General features: G+C 39.7%; 1 protein-coding gene across 1 annotated transcript; it reads left to right on the top strand.

Moving 5' to 3' along the window:
• The first annotated feature begins 9,185 nt into the window (after positions 1 to 9,185).
• LOC130083617 (gastrula zinc finger protein XlCGF57.1-like) lies at positions 9,186 to 10,423 on the top strand. Its single transcript, XM_056248733.1, has one exon. The coding sequence runs from the start codon at positions 9,186 to 9,188 to the stop codon at positions 10,368 to 10,370; it is 1,185 nt and encodes a 394-aa protein (XP_056104708.1). The 3' UTR covers positions 10,371 to 10,423.
• The last annotated feature ends 3,626 nt before the right edge of the window (positions 10,424 to 14,049 follow it).

Here is a 14,049-nt window from a genome sequence, read left to right as displayed (position 1 = left end):
TCCCAGAGCAGCGAGTGTGAATGGGGAACGCCTTTCCTCACTCGTAGTCGAGCAGCCTGCTGACTGGGAGCTAATGCTTTCGTCCTGCCTATCATCTAAAATGGATATTGCGCGAATAATTATACATAATACAGTGTTTTCGTTGACTATGCCTGTTATTTGTAAGACACCAGTGATATTTACATTTAGCTGACGCTTTTATCCAAAGCGACTTACAATTGCTATATATGTCAGAGGTCGCACGCCTCTGGAGCAACTAGGGGTTAAGTGTCTTGCTCAGGGACACATTGGTGTCTCACAGTGGATTCGAACCCGGGTCTCTCACACCAAAGGCATGTGTCTTATCCACTGCGCCATCACTTTTAACATTTAACATTACATTACCCCGTTCAACGGAGGTCACGGTGCTGCTAGCTTGGGCAGTTGTACAGCGGATCAAAAACACGGCATTCCTGCAATTTAGTACCATGGGTAGATATATGTTTAAGCCTGTTGCTTGTATGTGCACCCTTACACGAAATAACAGCCTTGCAGTTATTGCAAACGGCATAATTTCCACCTCGTTTAGTAAAATAAAACGTTTGCAAGCGTTTTTCAGGGGAACGCAAAAGCATTGACATTATGTTTCCTCTCATCTGTTATATTTTCCCACCACCATGTCCCCTTAGGGGCTCCGTAGAAAACCACTTTTATTATGCCATGATCACAAGAAAACACGAGAAAAAAAAAAAGAATAATCTATGGCCTTTTAGGGCTTCCGTACTAAAATACTTCCAGTATAAATCATTTTGATAGTTTTCCTGATTGTTACCCCTTTATTCCCCATACTTTAGATATTGTTTCCTTATTCCTACACATATGTTTTTTATAGGTACATTATTATTACTGAAATGTACACTGCAAATTTGTTTTACTTATGCAGTACTTTGCCGGCTGTAATCTAAAGCGTTACTATTTTGTTTCATAAATACTTAAAGTTATTTATTTTATCTATTTTAACTCTCCCTATAGTGATTAAACAAGTTATTTTAAAAACTGAGGTTGATTTTATAAATGTGATGTTCAAAGGGATACCAGGAATGACCTGTAGGGAAACACTGCTCTACATCAGTTAGTGTGGACTGATTTAACCTTACCAAATAAATTAATAAACTTACATTAAACAATCAGTCTGTCTCTGTTTTATGTTGTTACCATACAGCATGTATTTAAACAGGTATTTCACGTTATTTCTTGTATGTGTTTTTGTATATTCTAAATTTCTATGCACTTTAGTGATTTTAGCCTGTCACCAGGACTTTTATTTTGGTGTGTTGCTGTGACGTCATAAGGCTGCGCCGCGCTATGCTGCGTCTGTTGTGAATCTGCTGAAGAAGAAAGGTTTGAGTTTTTAAGCATTTAAAGTTTTCAAATAGACATAATCAGTTCATGATCCTGCTGTACCAGAGCGCATATTCAGGACCGTATATGACACTAGTTTTTAGTACTAGCAGTTTTATAGCACGTACTGTATTTGTGTTATTCATTTTCAGTAACTATCTACTGTTTAAATTGATTAAATTTCATTTATATTTTCTCCTTATCATACACATAACCGTTGGTAACCCTCTTGATATATTTAACCTAATTTGTATCATTATATGAGCCCATATATTCCGGTTTAAGATTAAGTTTTGATGGAAAGAAAGGCAAGTAAGCTATTTCCTGTCTATGAGTGACATTAGCCGCTGTGCGTCTCTTGTGTGCGACCGACTTAAGTTCTTCCAAAAATTACATATTCTTAAAAAAATGACAAAGTATGCTATAACATATTCTAGCAAACTTTACATTACTAGTTCACTTCATCATCAAAATAAAATAGGCTGTACAGTCAACCATACAAAGTTACACTGCAGACTGTTACACCCCCCCCCCCCCCCCCCCCCCTATTTTTTACTAACAAAAATTTTACTATATTTAAATATATTAAAAGTATTTTAGCATCATGCTTTTACCTATTTTCACAATACAACTTTTTAAATATATTTTAGAAAAAAATATACTTGAAGTGAAAATTCATTTTATTTTTTAAAGGGGCTATGTGTAGGTTTTTACTTAAAAAAATCTTTAAGATAGAGTTTTCATTTGTACATTTATGAGCAAACCGTAATGTAATAGAAAGAATGACACCTTGACTGTTCACCACGGTCGCCTCTATCAGCCTGTAGGCTCAAGTGTGTGTGGAGGAGTCGGGTCCGAATTGGCACGAAAATTCACAAAATGTGACGTCATGCGCGTTCTCGTCTACTTGGGCTTACATCCGTACGGCAGCCATTAGTAAGCAGCGGCAATCGCTAGCAGTAACGTTAGTATTTCAAATGGACTCTGCGGATGGAAAGAAGCGACTAGCCTCCAGCACAATCCAGACACCCACGAAACTCCTCGTAAGTAAAAAAAAGAAAAAAGTCTTATCTAGTGCGGCCAACGAGCGTGCGCACCGAGGACGAGCACGAGACTGGCTGCAGTTTCTCTAACGGCCACTGGTGTCAGTAACGGTTAGAAATTTCAGAACTTCCGCAATGCTCCTTTAAAAGTGTATTTATTTGCACTTTATTAAAAATACATGTTTGCTATATTAAACCAACTGCCCCCAATTTGTACATTCCCTTCTGACTTTATGTGCTCTGGTCCCAGTTTAATGCTAGTTAAATGAGCCAGAATGCACACGGGCTAATTTCGAGAAACAGGTAAAACAAGTGAATTTGTCGATTTTGAGGTTTTCACAAAAAATGAGTTGATTAATCCCTCATCCCAATCCTCCAAATAGCAATTAAACATCTAAACGTGTCTTTATTTGTGTGTTTTCTGAGAGGAGTACCTTTCCTTTGTGCAAGAGAAATGCCGTTTTCCTCCGCCCGCTTCTCGACTGGCGCTTCCCCTCAGCACAAGTTTGTGAATGTTTATAGCGAATTCTCAATAGCATGAGTCTGAACCAATGAAATGTGATTTTCAAACTCGTGCTGATGTAAACGAAACGATCTTCCTCACACTGACAGACACATCCGAAGCGCGCTCACACAGACTCAGACAGCACGACCCCGATATACAGTACGCAGAATTACAGTATTTCAAAATATCTGTCTTGGCAAGTATTCACACAAACATTATCTATTTGGTCTTAAGGGAACGTCTAACTGTTGGGAAAACATCTGATGTGTAACATTATATTAGATCCGTGCGGTACAGTAGGTCTCAAGCTGTCTGCTAAATAAAATGTCTAAGTAAATTAACGTAAATCAAACAATTGTGGTATCATGGAAAAAATATTACTATATTTTTTTCCTATAGATATTGGTTTTGACTCGGTGTGTGCCGAATGTGGTGCAGGGACTTTAAGGGATGGGTGCTAGCTGATATTGTTTTGGAACCGTCATAAAACTTTAAATTGTGTTTGCTGACTCTATCGACTTCAGACGGGTGTAGCTCAGTCATTCTTTGTCTGATTCCAACAAACAATACGTCATTTTGAAGGGTTTTTTAATAGAAAATGTGAAAATAACTAACTAAATTTTTTCAATTTGCTCATTCCGACTCCTTTTGCCAGCACGGGTCACATTTATTGAAAGTTTAATTTATTTATTGTAGTCTATAAATCGTATGAAATGTCATTATAATTGTATTCTTTTATCAATTCGTAGTTCTCTGTGTTTAAGTCCATGAACTCTCTCTCTGACTGACTCCCTCACCAGTGCGCTGAACTACTGAACTACAGCTGATTGAGACACACAGAGATTTACTGTGGATCTATTCTTCTTTCTGTTAATTATTCTCGTCTTAAACTTGACAAATTGTCCAAACACACAGGAAAACTCCAGGAGAAGCATCGGAGATCCACGTGATTATAAAGATGGCATTGATTAAACAGGAGAGTGAAGAGATAAGGATTCTAGAAGTGTTCAGCTTGAAACCCAAAGATGCTGAAACACAAACAGGTTAGTTTCATTCTCTTCTTTTTATCCTTATTAAAATGATCTACAGAACTTTTTCTGAAGAATGTCATATGAGTGTCCTAATTAAAGCGGTTTTATTTGGCATGGAGCGGGTCTTCTCATGTGGACAGACATGTTTGTTGAGGTCACATGACCAGACTAATGCTAATGCTGCTTCAAGAGCATCTGAGAAACTCCCACTTCCATGTTGGACACTCGTTATTACGACATGTAGCTCATTAAAGGCACACTATGTAAGATTTTTGGATTCAAATATCCAAAAACCACTAGAACAATGTTATATATTTTGTTGATTTGTGTACTTGCATTATCCCAAATGTTTCTACGAATGTTTAAATCCAGAGAAATAAGCAGTTTTAACCAGGACACGGACCGTAAGCGACTGTTTGGATACATTCATAGAGAGAAAAGAATCATTGTTATACAGCTCAACACAGTTAGTCTTTTTGTTTATAGTTATCTCGTTTTCTTGATTTACCGCGAGTACCATTTTTTACGTTAATAAAATCTTTGATACATTACTGGTCATCCATGAATATGATTTCTGCCCGAGTCCATGGTATTCTCCACCGGCTGTAGAGGTGAAGACAACAACTCCCATGATTCCCCGAAATCAACTAAAGCTACACCTTTGTTTTGAATAAACGACCTCTAGTGGTGGAAAATTACACAGTGTGGCTTTAAATGAGGAAAATAATATGAAAGTAGCCCAAACAGAACAATTATTCTGTGTAACATTAAACCCCATATCTAGTATCTAACAATAATATTTATTTGCATAAATAAAACCGTCAAAGGTAAGAGATTTACATTTGTTGTTTATTAGTGTCATAAACTTAGATTCAGATAACAATATTCAGAACCAACATTCATTTAATCAAAGCAATAAATAAGTCATATGTCAAAAACATGTCGACAAACGAACCAAACTCTTCCAGTCTCAGTGTTTGAGGGCGGGGCAAAGCAGACTCGGTTCACCCGCAACCAATGGGCTGCCATTATGCAAATTAGTTTCTAACCCACGCAGGTTCATCAGAAACTGAGACTGGAATTACTGACGTCTCGTTTCAGGCAGTTCGATTTTTTTTCGTCCCAATCTGCTGTCTAGTTCAGTAGTCGGGGCACTGACCAGGGAGTCGGCCATTTTAAGGGCTGTCTCAATCCCAGAATACTTACAGGGCACTGAAACATTAGCTTCCTCAAATGTCCCACAATGCACCGTGAAATCCAGGGAGCATCGATGCTCACTCTGTTCCCTTAACGGCAGTTCCGGAGTGCAAAACTTAAATCACGTGAGCCAACTCACTACACATAATGACACATGAAAGTGCGGATTGAATGCCCCGCCCCCAGCTGAACTGGAAGTTTTGATTGGTTTTGCGCCTGAGTCAGACATGTCTGTGATTGGCTGAAGCGCAGGGCTCCACCCCAGTATTTTGAAAAGTGCCTGTCAAATGCCAGCTCGCTCTTTTGCTCCGTCGGCACTTGTCTTTGTTTGGTTCCCGTTTGTGCTCCTGCACAGACAAATGGCATTTCAGCCCGCCAAAACAAGCTGGTCCGACTGCCTTTTAGAAAAATAAATCTCCTTTGCACATGAAGATCATCTCCTCCATCTCCCGATGTGAAAATTGTGGCCGATACCGATAACCGATAATAATATTGCTGTTATGGCCGATACCGATATTTACCGATGTCGATATCTCTGTATACAAAACACATAGCGAGGAAGGATTAGGGCTGCACGATATTGGTAAAAAAATGACATTGCGATATTTTATTTTTCTGCGATATATATTGCGATATAAAAACAATTCCACCAGATGACTTGAATAGCTCTTGGAAAGAATGAATCATTCTAGAATGACTGTGGTGGTTTTGTCATGGAGTAAATCCGCATAGAAACTAATATTAATAGAATGTTAACTATTGTAGTTAACTAGACTTTAATAAATGGAACCTTATTGTAAAGTGTTTCCGATTTATGTCTCTTGAGTTCAGTGTTGGACAGATCAGTTGTTTTAACCATTCATTAAAGTGAATCGGTTCAAAGGAGTCATTAGTTCGTGAACCGTGAACCGGAACTGTGTGTGATTTATTTAATGGAAAGCACATTCACTTCTAGTTGTCTTGCTTGCTGTTAATTTTAAATAAACGTAGAGCAAGTAGTTAATCAGTGTCTGCTCGTTTATTCAAGTTGTTCTATAACAGACGAACGTCGCTCTGCATACGTCATCTCCTTCATCGCTCTGATTGGTTTTAGGTCTATCCGCGACGTCCGTTGGTGACGCCCCTTTGGAAATTATTTGTCTATGAAGCTTTGCCACACCATATCTCAGTTACAACTGAGAATGATCTGGTTTTAACCAGGCTAGGTTAGATTTTTTCCTTTCCATGAAATGGCCAAACACGCTTGCATAACGGTCTGAAACGATTCGGATTCGTTCGAACCGCTCTGTCACTAAATCATCTGAAGCAGTTTCTTATTCAGAAACAACAAATAGAGAACAAATCGTGCCATTTTCAGTTGTTTCACTAGTTTACTTTGAACTACGCAGCACGGCCCAGCGGATAAAGGAACACAAGCTTAAAGGAGTTGCATTTACTCCCAGTCCCGGACACCATTATTAAACAGCGAAGTAACTAGTTTTAAATCAGATGAAACAGCCTAAACATTCCCAACACGACTGATGAGGAAAACAGCAGAAACATTGTGCCGTGAACAAAGATAGAAGACTTTAAATCCCATAATCATCACCCTTACAAACATTTACCTTGAATGTACTGTAGTAATTTAACATAGTTTGGGCAGAATGTGGGATATTTATATTGAATACTATGTTATAGTCATTTATATTGCATTAGATTCATTAGGTGGGTAGAGGAATACAGGTCCTTCTCAAAAAATTAGCATATTGTGATAAAGTTCATTATTTTCCATAATGTAATGATAAAAATTAAACTTTCATATATTTTAGATTCATTGCACACCAACTGAAATATTGCAGGTCTTTTATTGTTTTAATACTGATGATTTTGGCATACAGCTCATGAAAGCCCAAAATTCCTGTCTAAAAAAATTAGCATATTTCATCCGACCAATAAAAGAAGTGTTTTTAATACAAAAAAAAAAGTCAACCTTCAAATAATTATGTTCAGTTATGCACTCAATAGTCAATACTTGGTCGGGAATCCTTTTGCAGAAATGACTGCTTCAATGCGGCGTGGCATGGAGGCAATCAGCCTGTGGCACTGCTGAGGTGTTATGGAGGCCCAGGATGCTTCGATAGCGGCCTTAAGCTCATCCAGAGTGTTGGGTCTTGCGTCTCTCAACTTTCTCTTCACAATATCCCACAGATTCTCTATGGGGTTCAGGTCAGGAGAGCTGGCAGGCCAATTGAGCACAGTAATACCATGGTCAGTAAACCATTTACCAGTGGTTTTTGGCACTGTGAGCAGGTGCCAGGTCGTGCTGAAAAATGAAATCTTCATCTCCATAAAGCTTTTCAGCAGATGGAAGCATGAAGTGCTCCAAAATCTCCTGATAGCTAGCTGCATTGACCCTGCCCTTGATAAAACACAGTGCACCAACACCAGCAGCTGACATGGCACCCCAGACCATCACTGACTGTGGGTACTTGACACTGGACTTCAGGCATTTTGGCATTTCCTTCTCCCCAGTCTTCCTCCAGACTCTGGCACCTTGATTTCCGAATGACATGCAAAACTGAGCAACAGTCCAGTGCTGCTTCTCTGTAGCCCAGGTCAGGCGCTTCTGACGCTGTTTCTGGTTCAAAAGTGGCTTGACCTGGGGAATGCGGCACCTGTAGCCCATGTCCTGCACACGCCTGTGCACGGTGGCTCTGGATGTTTCTACTCCAGACTCAGTCCACTGCTTCCGCAGGTCCCCCAAGCTCTGGAATCGGTCCTTCTCCACAATCTTCCTCAGGGTCCGGTCACCTTTTCTCGTGCAGCGTTTTTTGCCACACTTTTTCCTTCCCACAGACTTCCCACTGAGGTGCCTTGATACAGGACTCTGGGAACAGCCTATTTGTTCAGAAATTTCTTTCTGTCTTACCCTCTTGCTTGAGGGTGTCAATGATGGCCTTCTGGACAGCAGTCAGGTCGGCAGTCTTACCCATGATTGCAGTTTTGAGTAATGAAACAGGCTGGGAGTTTTTAAAAGCCTCAGGAATCTTTTGCAGGTGTTTAGAGTTAATTAGTTGATTCAGATGATTAGGTTAATAGCTCGTTTAGAGACCCTTTTCATGATATGCTAATGTTTTGAGATAGGAATTTTGGGTTTTCATGAGCTGTATGCCAAAATCATCAGTATTAAAACAATAAAAGACCTGAAATATTTCAGTTGGTGTACAATGAATCTAAAATATATGAAAGTTTAATTTTTATCATTACATTATGGAAAATAATGAACTTTATCACAATATGCAAATTTTTTGAGAAGGACCTGTATATAATTCATTTTTGTTATGTACCTTCTTTGTGAAGGTGTGTGTATAGTTTTTACCTGTGTTTAGGCTTTTTTTTATACAGTTGTAGTGAGTGAGTAGCCATGCATGGTTTTAACTGTGGTTACCAAGACTCACTGTCAGAATATTTTCATTTAAGGCTATAATAATTATATATAAAATAATTCTTACCACTAGCTATGAGCTTGTATAATTCATATATTTGTTCCAAGGAAAAGTGTTCACAGCTCTAATAAGTCATTTATTATGATCTTATAAATCTGTATACTGTTGGGTACCACATTTCCAAGTAAATAGAATACTTTTTTTTAGGTTTACTGTAGCTTATTTATTGATACTGTTATGTTTAAATAAATAATACATAATGTTTCAATAAATAAGCTAAACCAACCGGCCCACCTCAACTTTTCGATTTAATAATCCGGCCCTCGAATGAAGCTGATTGAATAGCCCTGCTCTAGACGGTGTACTCACTCTTAAACTGGAGTGAGTGAAGTGAAGTAAACTGAATTATTTAAACTTTGTTTTACAACGTTTATACATCAGGCCCCAGGTGTAAACCTGAATGTGTCTCCTTCATTTACTTCTGCTCTGATTGACCAGAACACTTCTTAATACCAGGTGTAAACAGGGCCTTTGTTGGTTTTGATGTTTTGCTTTGTGCCATTAAACATTGGCTTTAACTTGTATTTGTTTTGCTTTAGATGTGATGCATCTAAAAGAGGAGAGTCCAGAACTGGAGGGATTTGAAGATCACGATTTCAAAACTGGAGAGAAGTCTGTTAGTTGCTCAATTACAAAAAAGGTTTCCTCACAAAAAAGAGCCGTGAAGACAAAAACTAGAAGTGATTTCCCCTGTCAACAGTGTGGAAAAAGTTTAACTCGAAAATCAAACCTTGAAGTCCACATGAGAGTTCACACTGGAGAGAAGCCGTTCAAATGCCGACAGTGTAAAAAGATTTTCAGTGAAAAACGAAACCTTGAAGTCCACATGAGAGTTCACACTGGAGAGAAGCCGTACAAATGCCCACAGTGTGGAAAGAGTTTCACTCAAAAATCAAGCCTCAATGTCCATATGAGAGATCACACTGGAGAGAGTCCTTTCACCTGCCAACAGTGTGGGAAAAAATTCACTCAAAAAGGGAACTTGAATGTCCATATGAAACTTCACACTGGAGAGAAGCCTTTCACCTGCAATCGGTGTGGGAAGAGCTTCACACTAAAAGGAAATCTACAGATTCACTTGAGGATTCACACTGAAGTGAAGCCATTCACATGTGACCAGTGTGGGAAGAGTTTCAGATCTAAACAAACTCTTGAAACCCACATGATGATTCACTCAAGAGAGAAATGCCATCAGTGTGGAAGGAGCTGCAAAGACAGTGAACACCTGAAGAACCATGTAAAAACACACACTGGAGAGAAGCCTTTCACCTGCAATCTGTGTGGGAAGAGCTTCACACTAAAAGGAAATCTACAGTTTCACATGAGTATTCACACCGGAGAGAAGCCATTCTCATGTGACCAGTGTGGGAAGAGTTTCAGATCTAAACAAACTCTTGAAACCCACATGATGATTCACTCAAGAGAGAAATGCCATCAGTGTGGAAGGAGCTTCAAAGATAGTGAACACCTGAAGAACCATGTAAAAACACACAGCGGAGAGAAGCCGCACATGTGTCTTGACTGTGGAATGACATGCTCAAGCAATTCAAGCCTTCAGAGGCACATAAGAGGTCACTCTAGAAAGAAGCCTTTTTTCTGTCCTCAGTGTGACGCGAGTTTCACAAATCAAAGAGACTTGAAACAACATTTGCAGACTCATTCTAGAAAGAAACCTAAATGTTCTAAGCCTGCCAAGAGGAAAAAAAGCAGTATCAAAAGTCACCTGTAAATTTACTCTGGAGGAAAGTGATTTAATCTTGCTCAGGGTCAAATAATATTTTTTTATTTTGTTTTATTATTATTTTTTTAGTCACGCTTGCAGATACAGTTGGCTTGGTAATTTTAAATTCCACCAGAAAATCGTTGTAAAATTATTTTTTAATAGATCTAATTTACTTGATTGTTCAATACATCCGAATCAAAATGTTAGATAAACTTGTTTTGCTGTGAAATGCCACAATGTAAATGGAGATAAAGGGCATTAACTGAATAAAATAATGAACATTGCACTGAATTATTTGATTCCTCTTCAATGAGAGAATGCACAAGTAAACATATGATTTAAGTTGTGACTTGACTATGCCTACGGTTGGGAGTATGGAAGCATATGGGTAGCAATTTTCAATTTGAAATCTAATATTCAAAATGGCAATGTATTTCTGTATTTATATATACATGTTCCACACCAAATGTGCTACTTTTGGAGCCAAATTCTATTTTAAATCCTATAATATTATTTACAATGGCTTTTTCCTTGACTGGTTTTAACCTATAATTTAAACTTTTATATTTTAATATTTTATGAGTTGCAATTTTTTTTCAAATGAAAATGTATTACAGAAATGAATAGATGTGGTAAACATGTTCAAGCTGTCTACCACTTGGTCCTGTCTGCCGTGTCTGAGATGTGCTAACTAACTGTGTTAAACTAACTAACTCTCCTACCATCGGGGTCTTTGGCTGCCGGCATAATTAACGTCTCTCCAATGGTCTGTGCTTGCCTTGGCAATACACAATGCAACACGATATGAAGCTTCAGTGGCTTTTGCATTTAATTTAACAATCTCCCACACATTTTTTCTGACCTTGAAAAGGCTTGACATTTTCTATGGAAAATTCTGGCTGTTTTCCTGCTACCTCAGCATTCTTGGTGTCAAGGTGTCGCCAAAGTTGTGCAGGTGTCATGCTGTCATTAGCCAGAATCTCCTGACAAATGAAACATGAAGGCCATGGTTCATCTGCTGGTCCTGTCCACATAAATCCTTAACTCAAATACTGATCATCATATCGTCATCTTTTGGGTTTAAGCCTTGAAAAAGGTTTTGAAACTGATGGTCTAAGAAACCGCACCATTGTATTAATAAGCATGAGTGTATTTGGTGGGCTTGCCAAAATGCAACGGATTCAGAGTTATGGCCTTCTGGATGAAGAATATTTCTCTATTATTTTTGTCTGTTATTTTTTTAGTAATTTGTAAATAATGTTTTAAATATAATAGTTTAACTTTCAATTGATTATTATATTGTTTTTTACCACTCTGCACGGCTCCCCTGACATGCTCTGGCCCCCACACTTTGAAAACCCCTGGTATAGAGGATGTACTGTAAATCTACAGGATTTTACGTTTTTGAATGGAAGGAAATGTCCGTAATCTGAACGAAAAATTTCCTGGTTATTTTCTGACACGACATTATCTATTGTTTTTATGGATTTTGTTTTGACTGTGTTTTCCATCATGCTATAAGTGCACATATCTTTGCAAAGAAGTCAAAGATAGAGTTGTAATAGATGGAGTTACAGCTTTAGGATGATGGGAGTTTTCTAGAAGAGACTGGCCAAATAAGTCAGGACTTGAATAACTAGACTTGCCATTCATTCCATTTTTCTTTTGTAAAAACTCAAGTATTCCCAAATGCAGAGGTATAGTAAACAGTGTTTATTAAACTTTGGATAACACAACTTCCAAAGTAAGAGACACGTGTACGTGAACAGAAATAACTAGAAGTGTGGGAGCTTTAGAGCCTTCCGAGCATAGTTCAGCTGATAATGGCATTGGAGGTCACCCACGATCCAGTACCCTCACGGGACGGAAAGCGAGACGAGACATAGAGAAAAGGGGCAGTGGTCTGGGGACCGAATGATGGGCTTGATCTTGGAGACATGAAAAACTGGGTGGATATTCTTAAACTGGGGAGTTCATTTGAGTCGAACCGACAACGGACTGAGCACCTTAGTGATAGACAACGGTCCTTGTTCCTCTCGCCAGTCCGAGTGAGGGCTTCTCTGGCGATCCTGAGCGTACGGAGACTTCTCTGAATAAACGCATGCGTGGATGGAACAACGGCGTCTGATACTTGGGAGGGGAATAATGGTGGCTGGTAGCCTAAACAGCACTGGAAGGGACACAAACCAGTAGACGAGACCAGGAGGGAGTTATGTGCGTACTCGACCATGGATCTGGAACTCCAAGATGACGGTCTTGCCAAGGCCACACACTGCAAGACCCTCTCCAAATCCTGGTTAGCACGTTCGGCCTGACCGTTAGTCTGCGGGTGATACCCAGAGGATAGACTCGCAGTCGACCCCAGCTGTTGACAGAACTCTGTCCAAAACTTAGACACAAATTGGGGACCCCTCAGAGAATGTGGAAAATGTGATCTAATACAACAGTCGCTGTCTCCCTCGCTTAATATGATAGGGAATAAAATAAGCCGCCTTCTAGAACCTGTCCACCACAGTGAGGACTACTGTGTTGCCACTACACAGAGGTAGGCCTGTAACAAAGCCCACAGCTATGTGTGACCAGGACCTCGAAGGGACAGGGAGCGGCTGGAGTAGCCCTGCCAGGGGTAATTTCGATCCTTTACCTGCAACTGATGAGTGTCCCACGCCATGGACTGACACCAAAACCGCTGCTTGATTAAACTGCACATGCAAGTTATCGTGGCATTACACGCCCCCATTGCTCCCCAGTTGTTGGAAAGGAGCAAGCTAATTGTAAAGTTCCTAAAGGGGCTCCAAAGGCTAAACCCTGATTCTGACTTGAGACTTATCCACCATCCTCAGGGCACTCCGAGGCCTCCCATTTAAGCTGCTGCAGATGCACCTAAGGGCACTCGCACTTAAAACCACCCTCTTGTTAGCACTGGCCTCAGATAAGCAAGCTGGTGAACTGAATTACATCATATGCTCTCATTGACAAATGCGGAACAGTTAGTTCTTGTGTTCATGACCTCAAGGCTAGATTATTGTAATGCTCTACTGGGTGGTTGCCCTGCATGCATAATAAACAAACTACATCTGGTCCAAAACTCAGCAGCTCGAGTTCTTACCAGAACCAGAAAGTATGACCATATTAGCCGGTTCTGTCAACACTGCATTGGCTCCCTATTAAACATATATTTTAAAATATAGCTGATTACTTACAAAGTACTAAATGGTGTAGCTCCCCAGTACTTGAGTGAGCTCTTAACGCATTATGTTGCGTTCACACCAATCGGGAATAGAGCGTCTGGCGCGAGTGATTTCAATGTTAATTCAATGTAAAGACGCGTTTTACTCGCGTCTAGAGGTTCTGCGGCGCGAATGAGGCATTTAGCGCGGCGCGGTAGATGGGAGTTTGCCTTATTCGCGCGCCCAGTTCGCATGATTTTATTTGGTGCATTCATGCTTTTTATGTGAATTCGCGTCTGACGCCAAATTGAAAAAACTGAACCTGCTTGCTGCTGTCACATGGTGAAGTGACGTGATAAACTCCCGCCCGGCGTCACTCATTCAAAATGGAGGAAAAGCTTATACTGGCGGTAAGCAGTCATCCTGAGTTATATGACACTAGTTCATATTTCTACAGAGACCGGAATAAAAACTACCTCGCTTGGAAGTGGGTCAGTGAGGAGATTGGGCAACCT

This window comes from Rhinichthys klamathensis, unplaced genomic scaffold (genome assembly GCF_029890125.1).
Source record: "Rhinichthys klamathensis goyatoka isolate OS25496 unplaced genomic scaffold, OSU_Roscu_1.1 h1tg000057l_1, whole genome shotgun sequence".
NCBI classification, from domain to species: domain Eukaryota; kingdom Metazoa; phylum Chordata; class Actinopteri; order Cypriniformes; family Leuciscidae; genus Rhinichthys; species Rhinichthys klamathensis.
This window is presented reverse-complemented; position numbering and strand designations above follow the sequence as displayed.